Below are 25,954 nucleotides of genomic sequence, written 5' to 3' on the forward strand. Positions count from 1 at the left end.
TCATGGCAGATGATGGACGATCGGAACCAACATGTCCCTTTATCGTCTGAGGACTACTATTGTCGGCGTTTTCAGCCGAACACCTTCGACCCCTCTCGCTGCGGCTCCTGTCTGCGGCCAAATCATATGCACCTTGGCAACGACACTGCGCAATCTGATTCTTCACAAGAGTGGGTGCGTACATGCCGTGTATTGTATTGTATGAAATGTCAAACATTATTGTCTCTTGATGCTTTCTCTCATTCATTTTTTTCTTTTGGAAGACAGGCAGGACACATCCTGAACTGGTTGCAGTCAATCACAGGGCGTATACAGACAAACAACAATTCACACTCACATTCACACCTATGAAAAATTCTCCAATTAGCCTAAAATTAATGTTTTTGGAGGAAACTGGAGGACTTATGATAAGTGATAGAAAATGAATGAATAAATGAATGAATGATTGAGGTCTTGACGTCAACATGTCCAAGAGAAATGTCCGAGTAAGAGGAAACAAGATGTTTGCCGTTTGAATTTGTTATCATTAATACACGTAAGCTTATAGGCAGCATTTGAAATGCGATACAGCCATATGACACATCCAAACACTTTTTTGCTCATAACATGCACGCACATTTACACAACTACACTACAAACATCATTGAGCTGTTACAATGAAGCCATTTGATTAACCTGCAATAAGGAGCAGGTCAGTTCGAATTTCCGGAGAGATTGTAGGAGATCAAACCTTAAAGATAGCTTTTGAGGTCTGCAAACGAGCGCGTAGAAGTGGAGTTGGGATCAAGATAAGGCGGAGAAAGCAGTCGAGTGGGCGGTTCTGGCAATGCAAAAGAGCGATGAAATAATGATGAGCGTGAGCGGAGTCTAGCTTGTGTTACGTCCTGCATGCAGTCAAAACGTGCTGGCTTTGCTAGACGGATGAAGAGAATAGCTGGTGGAAGAAGATTGGGATAAGAGACAGTAAGTGTACAGTATGTTATAGGTAGCATATTATAACAGGGCATGTTGAAGTTGCTCTTTTTCATGCTTATTGTTGTGTTGCTTCTTAATCTAAAATGTAAATGTACAGTTTGGTAAAAGAATGGGGATTTTGAAAAAGTTATCAAAGAAACCATTCAAACTTGCTGTACTTTTTTCTGTCTCCAATACGACAACTTCAAACATGATGACATTGCTACATCGATTACATTGGGTGTTCTGTGTTTTCACATTTTTCAGGCCTCTAGTGATGATGATCACGTACTCTCTGAGGTGACCTCAAGTGCCAGCAGTGATGACATCCGAGGTAGTTGGACCTACGAGTGGAGTCTTGTTCACAGTTTGAGCCCTGAGTGGGAACTTGATACCTGTGACACTGACATACAATCCAGGTGACACGACATGTATCCTTTTAGCCTGTTTTCTTACTTCTGCACCGGAAAACACTTAAGAGGCATGAAATGACGATCCCTTACTCACATACTGGATGTATGCAGCTAGCATGTCACTCACCAATTAAGCTATTTTCAAAAATGAAAATATAACCATATTTGCCAATAAGGACTTCATATGAATGTATGGTACATAATGCCAGTTTTGAATGACTGTCAAATACTGTAGGTCAAGTTAACAATACTGGAAGTTTACCTTTGCAGCTGGCTTTAATGTCCTTGTCTCACATTGTCCAGTTCTGCAAATAATTCGGACATTCCACAGAGGAGAAGATCCCTCAATTTAGAGAGAAACTCTGTGGACCAAGGAGATATGACCCGGATGGATCCTTCACCCGTTTGCAGTGCTCGAAGTCCCTGGATGGATGAGAGGAGAGGTAGAGACCGATCCCGCAGAGCGTCAGGTAAGTCATACACAGGCACTGCACCTTCAAATGTATAACCTTCACCTTTATCAAAGAAAAACTGAAAAAAAATGCTTTAAATATAATTTTGCATAATATCGATAAATGGCTGTAGATGTCTTGTAAACAAAACAGTTTACACTGACTCAACAACGCCTCTGCTGGTTGCAGCTATGTTTTGCACTCCACCTTGCCTCAATTGCATTAAGATGTGGTTATCTAATTAATAAACACAAGCAATAATCAGTTAATCATAGGGGTGTCACGAGACGATACACGGGGCTCCAGACTAACTTTTTTTTAGTAGGAGCACAGTGGCCTCTAACCTAAAATGTTATTTTCACTCATTTCCACTCAAACAATGTCGTTGTCTTTATGCTATCATTTCTAATTAAATACAGGCATAATGTCTGAATTGAAGAGTTATAAAAATACTGAGAGTTAAAGCAAATATTCATTGATGAGCTGTTCAAAATCAGAGCGGAGAGAGCATGTACCCCGTGAACGTGACAGCCACTTCCCAGCAGGGACAAAAAAGTGCTCCAAATGCATAGCATTGTTTTGTTTTTTTTTAAAGACAAAATGTCACCATCGCTGTGGTAAAAAAAAAAAAAAAGAAGTCACATTTGAAGCTAGGTGGATAATTATAGCTAGCTAGCTAGCTGCCGCCAGAAAAACAGAAGAAAGTGTAAGCCAGGCAAAATGTGTAAAAAAAGATGGTAGAAAAGTCGATCAAATGCAACTGAAATGTGAGCGATCACACTGCTGGCATCGATAGGTTTAGACTGTGACAAACTGTCGTCAATTAACTCCACATTTTACAAACAATTTTTCATTCTCACTGTAATAAGGGACAAAGTGCGTCACTACTTTTATCTGGTCACACATGCTCAAGTAATGAAAAATTTACTCGCAATGTCTCATATTTTAGCTGTAAAATGCAACCATTTAATCACAGTTTGGAACCCTGATACACGAGACTGGGTCTATGAGAACGAAACAAGACGAGATTTTACCTTTACTTTTAAGAAAAGTACTATGAAAAAAATGTAAAAAAAAAAAAAATGCAATTCACTAATACAAGTTCTACTACATTACACTTTTCTGCACTCTTTGTATGGTAGTGGCCCCGCCTCCACTCACCAAGACGAAGAGACTGTATGACATGACATGTATGATGTTCATGACATTGTTCTATGGAAGAAACGCGACAAGGTGATGAACCCTCTTTCTGCCTGTTTGGAGGCGAGAGACAAGGAAAACAGATACACATGTACATGGCAATATATTGAGGCGGGCAAAATGATCAAATTCATTTTCATTTATTGTGTGATTAATGACTTTATTTATTATCGTCCCAGGCCTAGTGCCCATGAGACAGTTTTTTTCGGAACGAGAAATCTTGTCACGTTTTAATCTTGTCACGTTTTAATCTTGTCACGTTTTAATCTTGCGAGATCTTGTGACACCCCTAGTTAATTGATTATTATGCCCATAATCTACAGTAGATTTAAATAGGTCAAGATTGTGTGATTTCCAGAGTCCAGGGAAGGCAAGGAACAAGAGAGCGGCTATTTCTCTCCAGACAGAAGAACTGATGGTGATCAGACAGAGGACTTCAACAAAAGGGCTTATCGTTACTACGAGAGGGGCCACCCCCTCCCCAACAACTATGTCCCTGAGCCCAAAGCTTCTGTCCCATACAGGAACGTCAATCTTGGTGTTCCCTCCCAAAGGAGAAACCCAGAAACCTACATGCAAGATTCTTGGAGAAGTGAATCGCCTCAGAGGTACACCTACCACTCCAATTTTAGAAGGGGCACTGCCTCATTGAGGAACTCTCCGACACGCCACAGTTCAGTGAGCCCAGATAGATACAGGAGATCGGACCACCGAATGCGCTCTCTTTCTAGAAGTGAGACAAGATCGAATGGCTCCTCTCACCTTCCCTTACATGCACCCTCTCAGCATACATCCGGCAGGTCTAGTCCATCACATAGAATGGGTTCCTTTACTTCTCGGGCAGCATCTCCATCCAGACTGACACCTTCTCACAAGTCCTTTTTACAGAATGGAGGTTATGGATTACAGAGAGGATGCAGTCGAGAATCCAGGAGCCCGTCACAAGCCTCCAACAAGCATAGTTTAGACTCCGAGAGGCTATACAGGAATCTGGAGTCTATCTCCCGCCGTGCCTCCTCCTCAACATTTCATCAAAACACAAACAAAGAATCCCAAAGAACTCCTCGGACAAGGGAAGTATCTCCATGCAGAAATGGCTCACACAGCCGCACATCACACAGGGAGCCATCCTCCAGAGACAGCAGGCAAAGCGCCTCCCCGGGTTCCTGGAAGGGGTCATCACAGTCTGTGCTCAGCATCCCCATCTCTTGTGGTTCCTCCGCATCAAAACAAGGTGTGTGCTCTCAGGGGTCTGCTGTATCTCCTCTCCATGTTGCAATCATGGAAACGGATAAGGGCACTGATGAGAATATTACGCTCAGCGGCGACAGAAGCAGGAGTAGCGTGAGGCGAGGCATGGAGGCCTTGTTGCTCTCTGAGCCTAAGGGGACTGCACAAGAGTTGGAGGTAAATGAAGTACGTTTTACCAAGTTTAGGTACAGCTGCATAATCTAGTGCATGAGCCATATCATGTCGTTACAAAGATAACTTTCAGCTTCTTTTTTGCAGAGAGGTATTATTTTAACAATGTTTATTATTGTGATTGTACTTTGCAGTGGTGTACCACCGCACTGTATCATACTGAGAGCTGTTATGTTGCCAAATAAAGTAAATAAACGCTGAGCAGTTCTACAACTACCAATAATAAACATGTTAAAATGATAATATTCATCATCATCAATCAATCATCAATGTTATCAATATTAGATGTGCAGGTGCATCTACTGTTGTGACTGCTGAGTTATAGTGTATCACTGTTGCCTTAAAAACAGTTTCAGTTCTGTTTCCTACTGAAGGTCATAATGAACAAGGAGAGGTTTATTAAGGCAATTGATGTTTCTGTTGTCACACTTCTGAGGTGGGGATGACAATGGAAGACTACATAGTACTGGCTGACATACCAACAATCCAGCTGGAATCAGAGGAAGAGTATCCCGGGCTGAGGAGGAGGAACCAGAGTCCCAGTCCTTGTAGGGACCAAAGGTTCCGGACTCAAAGGTTGGTGGTACTCTATGCATAGTCAATTAAACTTTGAATTAAAATAACTGTGATCATGTAAGGCTTCACCAAGCACCCCTTTATTTTAACGGAATTCTACTGTAGTTGTTGGAATGGTTTACCACCACGGGTTCTTATAAAGTTTTGAAGATTTTTTTTCTTTTGTTTCGATATATCTGTGAGAGAAAGACATCATAAATGTTACAATAAAATACATTTTGCTGTGAACGTTAAATAATAAGGTTACTGTAATCCAATTAAGACAGAGTCTACCTACACCCACCTTGCAAAAATGCACAATGGTTCATTCCACCTGTTAAAGTGAACAGTAAAGGTTGCTTTCAGGGTTGCAGTCTATTACAGAGCAAATCCTTCGGACACAGCAACGCAGCATCATGTTCCCCGCAAAAAACCAAAAAAAAACAGGCTGCCTGTAGAGAAAGAAGAGAGGAGAAAGAAAGCTAAAAATAGGCAGCTTGTTATGACAGCCAAAGATGATTGGGTCCCAAAGCATGAGCAAAGGCATGGTCCAGGTGCAAGTGTTGGTGTTTTTTTGCACAGTCATTTGATTAGGTACAGGACAAGAAAATACAACAAAGGAAGCGGTGCAAAGAAAAAACAGGCACCGATGTAAGACCAAGCTAACTAGACTTGCCCGAAAGACTTTTAAACAAAAGGTTCGGTGCTGAGGCAGAGCAAAGAATAAGTCTAAACCGAAATACATACGTATGGAGTGAACACAGCATGGTGAGGAACAAACAGGTTGTGCACTCCAGAAGAAGTTAAGCAAGGCGATTTGACAAACGGAGCAACAGCAGGTGAAAGTCCTTGGTCCACCGAGCAACAGAAGGGGAGGAAGCAGAAACCGAACGCGTAGAACAAAACGGGAACTCAACAAAATTAGATGAAACCTACAAAACAAGCAAGAATGGAACATAACCAAAAGCTTCCTACATTTTTTAGAAGAAAGGTTACTTCAGCCCAAATGTCAAAGCACATTATGATTGAAAGACCACCCTTTCCTTTGCGCTCAGAAAGAGTCCATTCAATGCAGTAATACTACTACTTTATTCCACCTCGCTGTCATGTTTAAAATGTCCGGACATATGGGGGGACAGATCAGCTACTGTAAGCAGCTAGAGGATGCTGTTGTGTTAGCTGCGGTGGAGTGAGGTAGAGCGTGAATGAGGGAGATTGGTGAATTACTTCTGTAACACATTATTTCATGATTGTTTTACAGCAGTTATGCTCAACAACAAAAATAAACTTCCCCACGCGGAAATTTTCTAGTTTGTTTTGTTATTGCATTAGCTCAAACGTAAAACAGCACAATTCGCAAACCATAGTAAAACAACTTAAACATAGACTACAGTGTGTGTGTGTGTGTGTGTGTGTGCATGTGCGTGTGTGCATGGGGAGATGGGTGGGAGTCCCTTCAGGCTTATGGATGGGGGCCTAGAATTTGGTGGTCCGCCCCTGGGTGTGAACACAGTAATGAAACTCAGGTAGAGACCAACATATAAACATTGTAATATAAATTTAGTAAGTACATATAGCGTGTAAAGAAATTGGACCGATGACTTACCATCGCAATTTTTCTTTAGCATGTCATCTAATAGCAGCGTGTCTTCTTTTCTCCGTGTGAACAAGGATAATTAGTCAATACGTCTCCTTAAAATATACTTCCTTGTTTACTAATGTTATGTTTCTTGGTAGATTGTCAAGATAAGTAGTAAAAAAAAATATGGCTACATTCTAATCTTGTGACATCTCCTTCACTTCAGAATTACTACTAATTACTACTAATTGCAGGAGCAAATCACGACTAATGAGTGCACTCACAACAAGCCTGTCAACCCATTGGAAATTGCAGGAGGTCATTATATATAACAGTACAACAACATAACAGTCTGACTCACGGTGTCATCTTATTACGAACAACACTAAATTCATCACACAGTGACTTAACACTCCAAAAGTGTCAGAGAGGCTCTTGATAATAAAGCTTAATTTTAACACTGTGATCTTGTTCTGAAGCCATCAACCTCAATCAGACTTCTACAACTGGAAGTTTGAGTCGGATGAAAGGGGCAGAGGCAGAGAGCGAGGGAGAGACAGGAGAGAGAAGGACTCAGAAAATGGACGACTTTCTCAAAGGCAGTCGACAGCATCTCTTCATATGCAGGTAGCTTTAGTTAAATATACTGGGGGGAAAAAAGTAGTTTTATCCTGTGATCCTTCTCTAATAGAGCCTGGACAAGCGAAGGGAGGAGACTGTAAAGGTGAAAGAGCGAGCGCCTCCTGATAGTCCACAGACACAGGTGAGCTGTGGAGCACTTTGACTTCTCTCATCATGAAGTATGTGGAAGAAAGTGCCTCATTCATTCATTCTATCTGTTCACGGCGTTTTTGAGGAAAAAAGCAGGAGTTGGTGCTGTGTTCTTAGGAATTCATGCTTGATTTATTGCCTACATTAATAGACTGTGGAATGCTGCAGCCTCATGGCAGAAACAGCTGAGGCAACACCAACAGAATGATGGATGATTAAACTGAATAGTATGTCAGTGAAAATAGCTACGTAGCGTTCATTATACATACACTTATTACATCCAGGTAGCATTTGCTATCACACGTTACAGATATTGTATACGAGAAATTAAAAGGACTATGCAAAAGACAATGCAGCCAAAGTCTAGGGAACATATTAATAAAGCTTTCAGCAATGGGCACATTTTCCAATTCATTGTGAAATAGCAGTTTAACAAAGAAACTTGTAGAAAACACATTTCTATAGTGGAGTTCATGACGCGAAGTGCAGCCATGAAACAAGTGACTTTATTTTCATAACGCTACAAGTGAGCGCATAACTTTTCTTATAGATATAGGCATCTTACCGCTGAGTTAGTTTATCCGTAATCGGAGTAATTAAGATGAAAGGTGCATTATCCGTGTGTGGCTGCGGACATCTACAAAGTGACAGTTACGATGTAGGTGACACGCGACCCACACTACCTTCACAATGCCCGTAACGGGCACCCCTGATATAACATATATGTCCATTCAGGGGCGCCGTAAATGGGGGAAAAGTTAGGACAATTCCAAGGGCCCATGACTGACAGAGCCCCCAGTAAATAGGTAAATAATTTTGCTATCTGGCTGTGATTTTTTTAAATTTATATAGTCAGAAAACAATTAAAACAATCTCTTGTATTTGGTAGTAACAGTTCAATATCCACATTGACCAAAGGTAAGCTTCCATATTGACTGATCACCTTCTATAGCTGTACATGAAATGCTTTGGCCCCCTACTACCTTCACCGTGCTGTAGCTGTAGCGTGTTGCCTGTCAGCCGGCAGTTGCGGCAGAGCAGAGTGAAACAATGTGCCAGCGCCTACTAAACGTCTGGGAGTGGAAAAAAGGAAAGTGAGAAAGATGAGACAGAAGAAAGGTAAATGAAAAGGGTGCCCATATGTGACCCATCCTTTTTGTAGCCTAGCCAGTCTGTGTGTCTTGAAAATGAACCTTTTCGCTTAATGTCCACCACAATGAAATAAGCTAGCAGAGTGTTAGCATGTTGTGTTAGCCTATATCTCACTCCTTTTTAAACAACATTTTATCAGCGCAGGTAAATGTTTAGTATGTATTATTAAATCAGTTGTGCTGATTGAAAAGTTAATGTATAAGTATTTTTTTTAAGTCTTTCATAAATGTTAAAAACATTTTGGAAATTTACCATTGAAATTACAGTGAGACTGTAAAAGACGGCTTTTAGCACATTTGTTTATGGTCCCCTGCATCAAATAGTGAATTGCATACTATATGCAGACTGTTTGCAAGGACAACTCACTAGCAGTGAATATTAAACTGCTAATATTGAACAATAAGACATTTGCCCAAGGTGATTTGTTTTCATGGTTCCCAGAATTCCTGGCAGCGCCCCCTGTGTCCATTCATACAATGTATTACTTAACAATGTTTTCAGGTAAAAAAACAAAAACAAAACTCATTTCCAACGTGTGGCGGCTTTTATTTTACCGTGGCTCTGTTCCAAGAGCCATTACATATAGCGGAAACGCTGATTTGTAATGTTCAGGTTTTTTTTGCAGTCACATAAAACTTTATTTCACCTAACTTTTGTTTATTTCTGCTCCTTTTCACTTTCTCATGCGCCCATAATTAATACATTGGATACCATCAACATTGTGAGTATTACGTGTTTGTTATTTTCATCCGCTTCTTCATCTTCATGTTGATACCTCTTGGTTTGATGCTCCCCCTCTGCAGAATGTTGTACAGTATCGCACAAAAGTGATTCCAGCCCTCACATTTTAACAACCATTTTTCTTCTTCTCAAAGGACAATACAGGGGTATTATAGAAATGAAACTTGGTGATACTTTAGAATAGTCTGCGTACAGCTTGGAAATGTCCTCTGAAAATAGCCAGAATTGTCCCTTGAGATATACTGTAATAAAAAGGGTTGCTGAAATGTGAGGGATGTTGTAGTTTGCATACTTTAGCACTTACTTTTTCTCAGATAGAGCAGACACGGCATCTGTAAAGCTGAAGTTAACAAAGAAAGTGCTGTTGATGCAATGTGCAATAACATATATTACATATCCATCCATTTTCTCTGCCGCTTCTCCTCATGCTCAAGCCTTCCAGCCAAACGCAGGGCACATATAGACAAACACACTCACAATTTAGAGTTGCTAATTAACCTGACAGGCATGTTTTGGGGAGGAAACCGGAGTACTCGGAGAAACGTACAGAAATTCCCAAGGGAGAAACGAACCCAGGTCTTCCCGAGCTCCAGACTGTGACTGTGTGGCCAACATGCTAACCACTAGACCACCGTGCGGCCCGTACATCACATATCATCAATTCTATTTATGATGATGTATATTAGATTATGGAGATGAGTTTGATACTGTATTGCTATGTCATTGAGGTATACGCCAAACTGTGTATTATTTAATTGTACACTTTTGCACACCTTTTCATTTGTTTTAAGACTCAGATAAGACTCATGCATAACTTAAGTCATGTTTGGGCAATATAATTTCTTCCTTCAGGGAAGCAGAATATTTGTTTCACAGTTTGTTGGTGTTTTTTAAGGTCTATGTGAAGCAAAGTACATGCATATCAATCTGTGCATGCATAAAGGCCTCCTCCCTATTAAAAGAGTTACCCTAATAGTCCCATGGTACTTTCTGTAGGTGGAGAAAACATGGTAGTTTGCATTCTTTTCTATTTAGCACTGTTCTGCTCACAACAGCCTTATCTCATGCTGACATGCACTTTTTTTTTTTTTTTTACTTCAGCTTCCGTTATCTTTGTTTCATTGTTACGTCCACCACATCAGATACAACAGCAAAATGCTTTCTCATTCTTCCTTTTTAATTCCATTGCAGATGCTGCCAATTGCAGGGGTGGATGTCTCGACTGGATGAAAACGGCAAGGTAGAGATACATTTTTGGTCTTATCTTCTAAAACAGTGGATCCCATACTTTTTAGTCACGTACCGCTTCAGACATTTGACCTGAAGCCATGCACCCCCTACTCCTGCACACTTAAAATACATTAACCTTTGTATCTTAATTAATTGGAAATACTGAACATAATTCAGTGGTTCATTCATTTCATCGTAATTTCTTAAATTTTTCTGTCCACTCACGATAAAGGGGAAAGCTTAACAATCATGATAAAGCAGTATCTCCCCTAAAGTCTATTTGTTTAACATTGATGTCTGTTATAAGTAGAACATTTTGTAACATTGTCTTACTGTTATGAGCAACAAGTGGTTGTTTTTGTAAATATCGCGTGATTTGGGCTGCATGTGCATGTTTGGGTGTGTTTCCTGTGATTTCCAAGTGTCAATGAATGCAGCAGCAACTTGTGGCCGAGGAGTTATGTGATGCAGCTGAATGCAACATTCTTAGAAAAAAGCTAGCTCAGCACTGATAGCAGTTTGCCAGTTTTGATCCTACTTGTTGAGTATGAAATGGCTATCATTTGTGTACTTTGTGTGACTCAACAAGACCACACACAACCTTTTGGAAACACACACACCCCTTTGGACAAAATCCCTCTTTTAGACAAACCCACGCTCCTCTGGACACACACACATATATTGCTAAAGAGCCTACCCACTAGCATAATAAAGATGATTAAATGATTATCTTACCGGAATCTTTCCATGGTGTCACAACTCTAAAAGAACCACTACCCCCTTCTTAATAGTATGCGAAATACAACATACAACCGACAAAAAAGCCTCATTTTTTGGTTGAATCCCTACTCACTAGCACCGTTACAAAATGTTGAAATTTGTAAAATCAAGTCTGTGATTAATTCTATCTGATAAAGCATGACTTGAATATTAATTTGATACCTCATTCACTTCTCTACCCCAAATATTAAAGACGTTAGAGCAGATTTTATACCGGAAAATAGTACCTTTGGTCCCCAATGCTTAAACATTGAGTCAAGACAAAACCTGTGATCGAGACACGGACCTTGGCAAGTACAGCCGTACTACCAAATATATAATAATGTGATAATCTGTTTTGAAAGTCAACACAGTATCAATTTACATTTTTTTGATCATCAAAAAGTCCAGGGAAGAAAGTCAATGCAAACGCAACATGTAGTTTTTCCGGGCAAAAAAAACACTTTTTGCACAGTTCAATTTTAATGAAATTTTGTCTGCAGATAGACATTAAAACAAATTAATATCCCATTGTATTTTAAGGACGTCCGCATGGACTCTCCTGACAGGGCGCACAGACTCGGTGTCGGATTTTTTCATCGCTAAAATACGTTTTTTGTAACATTTCTATGCTCACAGGGACAGGTTTTCACCATCACTTCATGCTGGGATTTGAACACCAATATAAATGAAATCTTCAAGATGAAACACTCTTAATGCACAAAACAATTATCAAACTTACTTATTTGTTCATATGATGCACACAGAGCAATGAACAACTTCACGCTCTGTCCTTCCTGCTCCGGTCTCCGTAATTGTGGATGCTTGGCACTAATTGTTTTTCACTTTTATTCACGTACCCCCTATCACAGTTGGCGTACACTTGGGGGTACGTGGTTCTAAAACATCTAAAATGAGTCAACTTTGATTTGGTAAAGTCACCCAACACTATAATCTCACAAAATTGAGTACACACACATTCAGCTACCATTTTATTTTAATATACCTTCTCAAGGGACAATACGATAGAAATAAAACTTAAATATATCTTAGAGTAGTCAGTGTACACATTGCATAGCAGAACAGTATAGATTTACTATCCATGAAAATGTCTCAACACACAGCCATTAAATAAATAGCTTTAATATTGCTAGCTATAAATAAATAAGCAGGCAAAACAAGTGAGTACCAGGAAGTGTGCCTTACCAACAGTCAAGCATGATGGTGGTAGCGTTATGGTCTGGGGCTGCATGAGTTCTGCCAGCACTGGGGAGATGCGGTTCATCAACCATGAATTCCAACACATTCTAAAGCAGATCATGATTCCCTCCCTTGGCAAACTGGTCTGTTTTAGTTTTCTGACTTAAAAAGTATACCCAAGTTTAATTTGTACTGTATTGTCCCTCAAGAAGATGAAAGTGAGGTACTATACACATACTGTTGTTTTTTGTTTTTTCCGGTCAGTGGAGGAAATATTGGTTTGTCCTGAGTGATGCATCGCTGAAGTATTACAAAGACACCAAGGCTGAGGAGGTACAGTTACAATTAAAGACCGTCCATTTTTGCTTTCTTATACTTTTTGGATGATTTTTGCTTAAAAGTGCAACTGGTTAATTGGGATTTCTTAGAACACTGTTTTTTTATTCCTTGTCTTATTGTGCTAAAGTCGGACGACGTGGAAGGAGAGGTCGACCTTTCCTCGTGTGTCACCGTGTCAGACTGTAACGTGGAGAACAACTACGGCCTCCAGATTGAAGTACTGTGCTTTTGGCTAATTGATACACACACACTGTGCCACAATATCGGCATCATGTATTATCCTGCATAGTTTCACATTTATCATACTGTATGTCTGGCTGCTTCCTGTTTCACAATGTGTGTGTGCGTGCGTGCATGTGTCTGTCTTTTGATCACACCCAGACAAAGAGAGCAGTGTTCACTCTCTCTGCAGTAACCTCTAGGTTGCGGCAGAACTGGGTGACATTACTGAAGCAGGCCATCCAGAACAACAAAAAGTGAGTGTGACTCCATACTGGGAATTGGTGGTAAAAAAAATAGCCTGTGGAAAAGCCAGTAAAGTCTAAAAATTACATCTCTGACATGGCCTAGATCACATTCCACTCCCAGAATATAGCATTTTTCCTCAGGGAGTTGACTGAAGGTAAAGATAAACATAGTTTAAACATAGAAACACATAAATCAAGACCAACAAAAAACGGACCAATTAAAAATAAAAAGCACTGTCGTAAAACAATGAAAAGCTAATAAACACTATCTTGTGACACATTAACTAATACAACTATAAATCAACAAGAAGGGAAGGCAATAAATTAGGAAAAAATATAGTTTTGCTTTCACCAAATCAAAAATCAATCAATAAAAAAGAAAATAAATGTCACTGAAAATACATAAAATGAGTACACTCAAAGATTAGGATTTTATAAAAGGTAAAAAATGAATAAATATATATAAATATATATATTTATGAATATATATAAATAAATATAAATATATATTACATACATAAGAAATTAAAAAATGAATAAATATAATTACATACATAAGAAATTACACACACCACAATATTAATCCTTAATGTCCCTCACGGGATTAATAAAGTATACCTAGCAATCTGTCTCTTCAAACTCAGGTGTACAGTAAATAACATAAGTTATCCATCATGTTTACACTCTTAACCGATGTGTCTGTATAACTACAACTTGACGTATAACTAAAGTGTTATAATAAAAACATATTAGTAAATCCCACCCCGTAAAAAGTGATAGAGTTGCATAGAATTGGAAAATTCCTGACTTCATCAAAGAGATGCAGCCGATGTGTTTGGGTGGTCTGTCTGCAATGAGCCCTTTTATCATCTTTCTTCAGATGTGTAACATTAGCCTCTTACTTTGCCTCATTCTGGCCTCAGCCAATCAGACAGCAGCAGCGAGAAAGGGAACCCCCTCTCCCGTGGACCGTCGTCATGCCAACCAGCTGCTCGCTTCACCTGCCCCGACTTTGAGGCTACACATTCCCACACCACAAGAACTGACTCCCATCAGGCCAATGGCTCACGTCAACCTACAGACGTGAAAGTGCATGCAAACGTGTTCTCGGACCTTCACAAAGAAGAAGATTTGGACTGCGACTGGGCTAAGCGACTGGAGGAGAGGAACAAGTGGTTTGAAGACGGAGTCCCTTTCACTGAAATGGGCAGCCGGTGGGACGACATGCAGCTGAAGAGGGGGAGTGTACCTGTGCCTGTCATTGACACCATGGACTCAGAGGTCAGCAGGAAGTGGACGGAATTGGAAAGGCTGTCATTTAGTGGCATGACCGCGCAATCACTCATTGGAGCCCAGGCATATCAAACAATCACACCCTATTCCAATCAGCCTCCGGTTGACTCTCAGACATGCAAATCAAGCCCTGCTAAGGAGGAAGAGTTTGTCACCAGTTTACCAACAGACTCATCCTGCTCTAAGGAGGCTCTCCCAACTATGAATGGGTCGCACATTGTTCAAACAAACACAGCTGAAGCCCTACAAAAGGAGGTGAGGAAAAAGTTTCTCTGCACCATTCATTAATTCAGTTCAATTACTGTATATGCAGCATACAGTTGCTCCATTCACTCAAACCAAATTAAATCAAGGCACTCTTAATATGGAGCAGGTTTAGGAAAATGCTCTTATGTGTGAAACAGAATGGATTTTGTTTTACCACTCAACTAATAATAAGGATAAATGTTCTGTTGCTCCATAGCGGTTTCCATTCATTCTAAATGTCTATTCCAGGCCCAGTCCCAGTCCCTTCGAAAACAAGTAGAGAGCATTAAGAAAGAGCGTTCAGGCATGGTCATAAAGGTGGACTGCCCGTGTGGACCTGGGGCCCCCTGCAGGGCTATACTTGAAGCTATGGAAGCAGCCCATCAGAAAGAACTGCAGGAGCTGCAAGAGAAACATGAGGAGGAGATCAGCGAGCTGGAAGGACAAAGAGAGAGGATGCTGGAGGAGGAGCGACAAGCTGCTGCTAAAGGTTAAGTCAAAATTCAATTTTCTCTTCCACTTTTCCTGTATAGGGACACATCCAGTGCTGGAGCCTATCCGAGCCGATTTAGAACAAAAGGCAGACTACATTCCTGACTGCTTGCCAGTCGGGGAAGATGGCAGTTGAACCCAACACCATTTGTTCTGTGTTTTTTTTACTTTTTGTCAGTTGGATCATGAAGAAATTATGTATGAAACTACCTACCTAAAATAATGGGCCTAATTTTCCCTTGCCTGGATGCGGGTCACCGGGACCCCTCTGGAGCCAGGTCTGGAGGTGCGGCATGATAGCGAGCATTTGGTGGTCAGGCCTGCACCCATGGCCCATGGGGCCTGGCTGAGCATAGCCGAAGAGGTAACATGGGTCCTCCTCCCATGAGAATGGGAGGGGCCAAAGGGGTTGGGTGCAGAGCGAGCTGGGTGGCGGCCGAAGGCAGGAACCTTGGCGGTCCAATCTTCATCTGCAGAAGCTAGCTCTTGACACGTAAAATGTCACCTCTGTGGTGGGGAAGGAGCCTAAACTGGTGCGCAAGGTGGATAAGTTCCAACCATCGTGGGATCACACTTCTCAGCCTTCCTGGTAAGGTCTATTCAGGGTCTCTGGAAGGGAGGAACCACCAGATAGTTGAATCTCGGATTCAGGAGGAGCAGTGTGGTTTTCATCCTGGTCGTGGAACTGGGGAACAACTCTACACTCTCGGCAGGGTCCCCGAGTGTGCATGGGATTTTGCCCAACCAGTCTACATGTGTTCTTTGGACTTGAAGAAGGCATTCGACCGTGTTCCTCGAGGAATTCTTATTTACCGATTGTGTTCATTACTTTTGTGGACAGAATTTCTAGGTGCAGCCAGGGCATTGAGGGGTTCTGGCTTGGTAGCTGCAGGTTTGGGTCTCTCTTTTTTGCAGATGATGTGGTCCTGCTGGCTTCATCAAGCCGTGACCTTCAACTCTCACTGGATTGGTTCACAGCAGAGTGTGAAGCAACTTGGATGAGAATCAGCACCTCCAAGTCCAAATGAATGGCTCTCACCCAAAAAAGGGTGGAGGGAAGGATGGAACGCGAGATCAACAGGCGGATTGGTGCAGTGTCTGCAGTGATGCAGACACTGCATCTGTCCATTGTGGTGAAGAGGGAGCTGAGCTCTCAATTTTCCGGACAATCTACATTCCTACCCTCACTTATGGTCATGAGGCTTGGCTAGTGAGTGAAAGGAAAGATTGAGGGTATAAGTGGCCGAAATGAGTTTTCTTCATAGAGTGGCTGGGCTCTCCCTTAGAGATAAGGTGAGAAGCATTGTCATTCAGGAGAAACCTGGAGTAGAATCGCTACTCCTTCGCACTGAGAGGAGCCAAATGAAGTGGCTCGGGGATCGGGTCAGGATGCTTGCTGGTCGCCCCCCTGGACAGGTATTCAGGGCACATCTGACGGTAGGAGGCCTCGGGGAAGACCCAGGACACATTGGAGAAACTATGTGTCTTAGCTGGCCTGGGAACTCCTCGGGATCCGCTGGGAGGAGCTGAACGAAGTAGCCGGGGAGAGGGAGGGAGAGGGAGGTCTGGGCTTCCCAGCTTATGCTGCTGCCCCCACGAACCGAACTTGGATAAGCTGTAGAAGAAGGATGGATGGATATATACTGTATGTATATACAGTAGTGTGAAAGTGTTTGCCCCCTTCCTGATTTCTTATTTTCTTGCATGTTAGTCACTAGGGATGTCCCGATCCACATTTTTTGGCTTTCGATACGATTTTTTTATAGTCTTGCCGATCCTATCTGTTACCAATCTTTTTTTGTTTTGTTTTTCCAATAAAACAGACATCACTAAAAAATATATATACAGTCAAACCTGTCTATAGCGGCCACTAAAGGGAAACGGCAAAAGTGGCCGCTATAGGCAGGTGGCCATTATAGACAGGTTGGCGGCCATTTGGAATTTGTGCGCGCACATATTAACATGTCTGTGATTAGAAGCTTGTTGTGTTTGCAGATACATATAATTATACTGTTACATGTTGACCAGTAGAGGGCACTGTGGGACTGTGGATAAAAGTTGTAAAGAACTACTAGGTTAAGATTCAAGATTCAAGATTCAAGAGAGTTTTATTGTCATATGCATAGTACAACAGCAGTTATACCATGCAATGAAAATCTTATTCTGTTCATTCTCCCAAGAAAAGAAAGAAAACAAATGAAAGAATAAGAACATAAGAAACATAAACACATAAACATATATACCAATAAATTAAGCAACAACAACAGAAGAGACATTAATACAAGTAAATAATACAAATAAATAAATAAATAAAGTGCTATGAGTGTGTGCGTGTGTTGCGTGCGGCGTGTGCGAGTGCTTCGTTGAGGAGCCTGATGGCCTGTGGGTAAAAGCTGTTTGCCAGCCTTGTGGTCCTGGACTTCAAACTCCTGTAGCGTCTGCCTGACGGTAGGAGTGTGAATAATAAACCGCTGTTAATAAAGCGATTAAAGTGCATCGGCAACGTGAGTCTCTCCTTCCCCACAACAAGGGGCATTACAGTATTGACCAGTGCACATTGTCTCACACCAGGAAATAAACGGTGTCACTGTCTGCAACAAGCTGCAAAGAAGACTGGCAGTTTGTATGGATCTTGTGAATGATTGTGACTGAGCTACGACTCAGTAATTAAAGTCAACACACGACAGCTTCATTGCTTAAAAAAACGAAACTTTTTCGTGCATGAAGCTTCTGCTTGAGTCGGCATTTTGGCCGTTATATGCGGTCAGATATTGACCAAGAGATACAAAATGGGTGGCTGCTGGCCGCGTTCGACAGGTGACCGCTATACACAGGGTCTATAACACGCAAATTTCCTGAGGGGGGATTTTTCAGTGGCCGTTATAGGCAGGTGGCCGTTCTATACAGGTGGCCGCTAAGACAGGTTTGACTGTATGTATACAGTATATAATTTTACAGTGCTTTTGCAGGAGTTTACTGTGCAATCACCATGTTTTGTGATGTTTTATCACAAGGCAGAAATCAGTGCCTAATAAGCAAACTTTATTATGACAGCAATTGAAGCGCTAAGAGCAGCCCACAGTGAAGCGCTGAAGGCCAGGAGGCTCCCCGGTGGAGACGCACACATGGAGACGTCTTGCAGAGGGCACAAGTAAGAAATCATAAGTTTCCTCATCTGGCTCACACTCTCTCGCTGCAGGTTCAAGATTTGTTCTGCATTGGACCGTGCCGCCACGAGTTAGAATTTCACCACACAACTGGTGTATTGTACATATTATGTGTGTCAGGCCCCAGGACGATGTGTGGCGCAGTGAGTTGGATGTACTGTCTGAACGATACTCTCAAAAATGCCTGGAACTGAGTCGCGCTGAGGAGAGCAGCCGAAGTAGAGAAGCAGTGCTTGGATGCAAAGTGAAAGAGATGGAGCAGCTCAAGATAGAGAACCAGGTAGATCTCATTGTCATAGTACACCATAAGCAATCAAAAGTAAAATTCCCCCTTTTTGATTGTATATGCTTGTAATACTTCAAAGCATATCATTTCATTTTTTCAGGAGCTTAAAGACAAGCTGGCAGAAGAGATTAGCCGCATGCGTTATTTCATCACAGGGCAGAGGCCAGACGTGGTGTCCCTTGGCAACGCTGCATTAGAAGTTGAGGTAGTGACAACAGTAATCTGTGGTTAAATTAGAACATTTTCACAATTTAAACTGTTACACAAGTAAGCGATATATGAGCAGCTCACTGCATCCTGTCCTAGTTAATTGTTCCTGAAATTGGATTTGGCCAACAATGCTAAGGGATTTTGGACCCAATTTAATGAGACAAATTGTTAGAACAAGTTTGTTTAATGTGTTGTCTTGCATCCCCACTAATGGCTCCCTGATGCAACATTACCATCCTTTCCTTTTTTATCTTGGCCTTGTTAGTGGGGCATTTACAATATGGTTACATTCGGCAGAACATACTGCCGCCTAGTGGTTGACTTGCATGTCGTACAACAAGGGTTTTCAAAGTGTGAGGTACCACAAGACTTCCGGGAAGGTACACAAAGCAGGTTCGTATTTAGTCATTTGGGGGCCCATGACAAACCCAGGCATTGGGTCCCTGCACATCCTGGTACTGCACTGACAAAAGTTTTATTCTCACTTAACAAAAGGTCTTCAATGTGGGCAGCAGCTAGTTACATAGCCATTTCTATATACGCTCCCAAAAACGATTTTAAATATGTGTATCATCTACTAAATTAGTAGATGATAAACATTAATATTTAATAATGTTTTCATATTCACACTTGTTAGTAGTACTACCAAGTGTGAATATGACAACATTATCCCATTTCCTGAGCAAGATAAAGTCCTTAAATATTCTCCTAGGGGATTATTATTATCGAACAAGTGAATCATCTCAACGCGTTTACTCTAATTGATAAGAACATTAAGCAACATTTAATATATACTGCTCAAAAAAATTAGAGGAACACTTCAAAAACACATCAGATCTAAACTGGGGGGAAAATGATCTTGAATATCTTTCCTGATAATAAGTGGGTGATGTATTAGTAACAAAATGATGCCACATAATTTGATAGAAATGAAAATGATCACCCTATAGAGAGGGGAAATCAAAGACACCCCAAAAATGAAAGTGAAAAAATGATGCAGCAGGTGATCATATATAGGGTGATCATTTTCATTTCTATCAAATTATGTGGCATCATTTTGTTACTAATACATCACCCACTTATTATCAGGAAAGGTATTCAAGATCATTTTTCCCCCAGTTTAGATCTGATGTGTTTTCAAAGTGTTCCTTTAATTTTTTTGAGCAGTGTAGTTTACCACTTTAATACCTACATCTTTGTGAGGAAAAGCATCACTCTTAGGCTCATCTTCGTACCGAAAACCACTTCCGCGGCTGACACTGACAGCAGTGCTACCGTCAAGAACGTTTGGCTGTTGCTGCGTGTCTACGTTTGTACTTTGAACTATGAAAAAGGTTTGACACCTCCTGTAGTTTTAATAAAAAAAACAGTGTACTTTCCTCTCTCCTTCTCCGCTCCACTTGGGTAACTCTACTTCATCTTCACTTTACACCGCACCAACAACTTTGTTTTTGATGCCGTCTTCCTGAATCAAGAGAGTGTGTAAGAGGGAACATTATAGTCAATTACTAGATAAGAATAAAAATAACATTAGAGCAACTTGGGGCATTTTAAATAGCATTATAAGGAACAGCACTAAGAAGGCAGACCACCCTCATTATTTTATGGTTGGAAACACTAATAAGGATGATATGAATGAGGTAGCTGAAATGTTTAACAACTGCTTTGTAAATATTGGACCAAAACTGGAAGATGAAATTCCAAAATTCTGGACAATGGAGGAAAGGAATGAAACCATAGATAGGAATCCTTATTCCATGTTTCTCACTGATGTAACTGAAAAGGAAATTACTGACTGTTAATAACTGTAAAGCAAAAACATCAACTGGTTGTAATGGAATTGAAATGGAAACAATAAAAAGGATTATTAATGAGATCATAGAACCGTTAACATATATCAGTAACTTATCATTTCAGACTGGAAAAATTCCAAACAAAATGAAAATAGCTAAAGTAGTTCCAATCTTTAAAAATGGAGACAAACATCAATTTACAAATTAACAACCAGTTTCCTTATTACCCCAATTTTCTAAAATTATTGAGAAGTAGTTTAATGATAGGTAGGACAAATTTATTAATGAAAATGAATTACTAGCAGATAGTCAATACGGATACAGAGCTAGCATTTCAACCTCCATGGCACCGACTGAAGTCAGGGAGGAAATTACGAATGCTATTGGCCATGGGTGTCAAACTCGTGCACTGGAGGGCCGAGACACAGGTTTTCTTTCCATCCAGTCACTAAAGCAGGTGATTTTAATGATCAACACCTTCAGTTTGAGGGAAGGAGCTCATCAATTAAATCACCTGCTGAAGAAACTGGTTGGAGAGAAAACCTGCAGCGTCTCGGCCCTCCAGGGCACGAGTTTGACACATTTGCTATAGGCCATAGAAAGTGTGCAGCCGCAGTATTCATGGATCTTACAAAAGCCTTCGATACAATTAATCGCAACATTTTAACAACAAAATTAGAAAGGTACGGAATCAAGATTAGTTTTGAATTGGGTTAAAAGCTACCTAGCAACAGAAAGCAATTTGTAAAGCTAATACACATCTGCAAGTTTAAATATTACATGTGGAGTACCTCAGTGGTCAATACTGGGACAAAAACTGTTTAATTTGTATATCAACGACATCTGTAAAGCGACGAAAAGACTTAAAGTTGGTACTATTTGCAGATGATACCACTGCCTTTTGTTCTGGGGAAAGCACACAAGAACTAAAAAGTCAAGGATGAAATGGTCATATTAAAGACATGGTTTGATAAAAACAGATTATCCTCGAACTTAAGTAAAACTAAAATAATGCTATTTGGAAATAGGAGAAAGGATACATACGACCAAATACAAATAGACGGAGTGGACATTGAAAGAGTGAATGAAAATACATTTCTGGGGATCATATTAGATGAAAAAATGAGCTGGAATTCTCACATCAAAAATATACAACCAAGTGTGGCGAGAAATACTTCAATATCGAATAAAAGCTAAATTTGTTCTTGATCAAAAATCACTCCACACTCTTTACTATTATTGCTATTGGTATTGGTACTGGTATTACCATGTCTAATTTATTGTGCGGAGATATGGGGTAATAATTATAAAAGCAATCTTCACTCGCTAAATGTACTGCAAAAAACATCGGTGAGTATAATTCATAATGCCACGTATAGAGAAAATACAAATCTTTTATTTTTAAAATCACAAATATTAAAATGTGCTGATTTAGTACATTTTCAAACCACTAAAATAATGCATAAAGTTTATAATAACTTGCTACTCAAAAATGTTTTACAATACTTCTCTATAAGAGAGGAGAAATATAATGCGAGACACACACTCAAGCTCTTACAGTAGGGGTGTCCAAACTTTTTCCACCGAGGGCCACATACTGAAAAACGAAAGGATGCAAGGGCCACTTTGATATTTTGTAAATCAACCCCTGTAGACATACTAAGAAGTTATATATACAGTGGTGTGAAAAAGTTTTCCCCCTTCCTGATTTCTTATTTTTTTGCATGTTTGTCACACTTAAATGTTTCAGATAATCAAGCAAATTTAAATATTAGTCAATGACAACACAACTGAACACAAAATGCAGTTTTTAAATAAACTTTTTATTATTAAGGGAGAAAAAAAATCCCAACCTACATGGCCCTGTGTGAAAAAGTGATTGCACTCCCTGTTAAAACATAACTGAGATTAATTGAGATCTATCAGTCTGGAAAAGGTTATAAAGCCATTTCTAAAGCTTTGGAACTCCAAGGAACCACAGTGAGAGCCATTATCCACAATTTGCAAAAACGTGGAACAGCAGTGAACCCTCCAACCAAAATTACCCCAAGAGAGCAGCAAGGACATCCAAGAGGTCACAAAAGACCCCACAACAACGTCCAACTGCAGGCCTCAGAAAGACACTGGGCAAAAACAGCCCGCATGAGCAAAAACAGCCTGCATGGCAGAGTTCCAAGACGAAAACCAATGCTAAACAAAAATAGCATTGAGGCTCGTCTCAATTTTGCCAGAAAACATCTCGATGATCCCCAAACGCTTGATTGCAGTTGTTGCTTCTAAGGGTGGCCCAACCAGTTATTAGGTTTTTAGGTTTATTAGGTCACATATAGGTTTAGATTTTTTTCTCCCTGCATAATAAAAAGTTTCTTTTAAAAACTGCATTTGGTGTTCAGTTGTGTTGTCATTGACTAATATTTAAATTTGTTTGATGATCTGAAACATTTAAGTGTGACAAACAAAGAAATCACAAATCACACCACTGTTAACGGAGGGTTCCTTTAACGGCACTATTTTTTTTTTGCGCGATTAACATGCACACGTCATGTTTGACCATCGGCCAACGCCGTAGTGTGATGAAGCAGCGGTGACCGTGTGACTACAAGCGAGAGCAAATATTGAGCAGAAATGAAGAAGGAAATGGGTGTTTTGATTGGTAAATTTAGCTTCAAAGCCCTGGCAGATGTCTCTCTAAACTAGACCAAAGTTATTTGTATCTACTGTCGCTGTGATTGGAAATGTCACGGACTATGTCGTTGTCGACTTGCTAGAGAGAAGCAAGAAGGTACTGAAGCACTGCCGGCATTTTTTTATTGTCAGTTCTACAGAGGTACCTTGGGATACCAGTGTCCCAACTAACGAGTGTTTTTTTTAGATGCGAGCCGTCTCTCGGCTAATTTTTTGCTTGGAACTGCGAGCTAAAATTTGGGTACAAGTTGCTAGTTAAAGGCGGGCATAGCCGAGGACAGCTATGTGGGTGCTTCTGTCAATGTGACTATGACTGAAGAGCTAGCAGCGCTAGCATTAGGGGTGCACTACACATCAATGAAACATACATACATCATAGTGATGTAATTTATCTTATTATGTATTGTGTAAAACTATGACAGGAACAACATCAAATTAAAAGCACAAAATGAATACAGAGCCACCATTCACCAGTACTAGCCTGGACTTGTTTTTCAGAGAGGCTGTGTACCACAAATATGCACATTAGAACTCAATAAGGTCAGAAAATCTTACCTTTATGCATTCCAACATAGTATCAGCATTTGGGAGCAAATAAGAGGTGAAAGAAAAGGGGTAAAAATACAGTGTGTAGTCCATCTGTATGAATTTCTCTTGAAGATGAATAAAGTATCCATTAGTGATGGGTCCAGGAACATTGAGCTCAAAGAGCGAAACCCCGTGTAGATGCACGTATCGCTTTAAGAAAAAAATCACGTGACCGATACAGTTGCTGTTTCACCTCTCTGCGAGGCGCCAAAGTGTGTTTATAAGGAAGCGAGTCTGACTTCTGTCATCGGGGTGCAATGTCTCAGCAATAAGAACAAATCTCTTGAAGCACAACTCTTCCATTGAATCCAATGTGACATGGAGACTGAAATAAAAGATTTTCGCTGTGTGGGACCATTTTGATCTTATATCGGCAAATAAGCCATTTGGTTTTATTTCCTTATTTCATCCCGTTCCTCTGAAACAGTTAATCTCCTCTCGCGCTGACAGAAATCATCTGAATTTCAGTGACCCTTAATTGAAAATATTTGTTTTATTTTCTGCAGGTTAAATGTCCTATTTGTTTTACTGAATTGTCCTACTAAAGGGAAGCACCTCATCAACACACATAGATACAGTATATAGACCTTTTACTACTTCCTCAGAAGTAGTTAATATTAAATTAATGTAATACTTGAATTGAAGTTAGTGTTGATTTACTTTTGGTTTTACTTTTACTTTACTTTCGACGTTATGAAGCACGTTCACATTCATTATTTATTGACTGTATATTTTAAAGATATAAAAGCTATTTTAAACTCCAATAAACATATAAAATAATACAATCATTTTAATATTATTGTATGCAGTAGATCATTGAATCAATATGTCAGTTATCAATATGTCAGAACTGGGACAAAAATCGGTTTCTGCATATTATGGTTAATACAGTATATACACACCCACACGTATATGTATACACACACGCATACATATGTCAGAATCCTATGTTGGATCTTATTAGATTGTGCAGGTGTACATGATGATCTGGCCTGTTGGTACAAATACATTCTTTACTGAGAACGAGTCCATTCACTGTTCAAATATGCTTTGTTTTAGGAGCACAAGGACGACAAGGAGGCTTACAATACGTCGAGCAAAGTGAAATGAAGGGCCAAAGCAAACTCGAGATGGTTTCTCTCAATGAGCACTTGAGACTGGCCAACGCAGTACTACAGGGAGAGTGATGGAAGCAACAAATGAGAAAAAAAAAGTCAAAATCCCCTTTAATGACTCATTAGACACATTTTATTGACTCGTGAGTTGACAACATGCGAACAACAGTGAGGGGTTTTCATTATGCAGGCCTCACATGATATGGTATTTGTTAAAATATGTTTTGTTGAAACAGATAAATAGCATAGGAGAGAGGTAGGAGATATGCAAATGTAGAGGGATGTATCTGGAAGCACAAATACCTCATTCCTCCTTTGACCATCTGATATTCAACAATGAAGACTATATATGGAAATAAAAGACAATAAGGGCAGTTTGCAATGTGTTACTGTCATGCTTACACAATATGGGCACATCTTACATGAGGGTACACAAGATACACGCTCAATGCAGTCAGTTCAGTCATCATCATCGTCATCTTCAGGGACGAAGATGTCATGCTCCTCCAAGAGGGCGGCAAAGTTCTTGCTTATCAGAGTTCCCACATAGAGGAAAGGCACCACCACCGCAGTCATGCGGATAAGACCAAATGGCGTCTAGGAAACAAAGAAATAAGGACATTAGGATTTAAAAGGTAGAACACATTCAAAAACATTCATGGATCCATTGGGCTAGTGTGCTCGCAGAAAGCAGGAAAGGTTCTTCAAAAGGTCAATATTTTGCATTTATCAAATCGGATTACTTGCAGCACATCTTGCATAGTAACCTAACGTAATCTACTATAGATAAGGGGGAAACACACTACAAAATAAGGGTAGATAATATGGGCTACCATGCGTTGTAC

General features: G+C 40.3%; 2 protein-coding genes across 3 annotated transcripts in view; one reads left to right on the top strand and one right to left on the bottom strand.

Moving 5' to 3' along the window:
* Window positions 1–25,531, top strand: LOC129183062 (TRIO and F-actin-binding protein-like). Of its 2 annotated transcripts, none has more exons than XM_054779879.1 (17): window positions 1–174; window positions 1,222–1,373; window positions 1,671–1,837; window positions 3,378–4,426; window positions 4,878–5,017; window positions 7,055–7,202; window positions 7,267–7,338; window positions 10,447–10,479; window positions 12,693–12,761; window positions 12,895–12,984; window positions 13,149–13,243; window positions 14,158–14,782; window positions 15,023–15,263; window positions 18,320–18,416; window positions 18,553–18,712; window positions 18,819–18,923; window positions 25,054–25,531. In XM_054779879.1, the coding sequence occupies exons 1-17, from the start codon at window positions 10–12 to the stop codon at window positions 25,102–25,104; spliced, it is 3,459 nt and encodes a 1,152-aa protein (XP_054635854.1). In that variant the 5' UTR covers window positions 1–9; the 3' UTR covers window positions 25,105–25,531. The 2 variants fall into 2 exon arrangements, with proteins under 2 accessions (XP_054635854.1, XP_054635855.1); XM_054779880.1 differs by lacking the exon at window positions 1–174 and adding an exon at window positions 698–963.
* The window catches only part of smdt1b (single-pass membrane protein with aspartate-rich tail 1b), a 1,398-nt gene continuing 654 nt past the window's right edge, over window positions 25,211–25,954 (bottom strand). Inside the window, exon 2 of the mRNA XM_054779882.1 lies at window positions 25,211–25,706. Within this exon, the coding sequence (XP_054635857.1) occupies window positions 25,569–25,706 (138 nt within the window). The 3' untranslated portion in view covers window positions 25,211–25,568. The remainder of the gene's footprint in view (window positions 25,707–25,954) is intronic.

This window comes from Dunckerocampus dactyliophorus, chromosome 6, assembly GCF_027744805.1.
Source record: "Dunckerocampus dactyliophorus isolate RoL2022-P2 chromosome 6, RoL_Ddac_1.1, whole genome shotgun sequence".
Lineage (NCBI taxonomy): Eukaryota > Metazoa > Chordata > Actinopteri > Syngnathiformes > Syngnathidae > Dunckerocampus > Dunckerocampus dactyliophorus.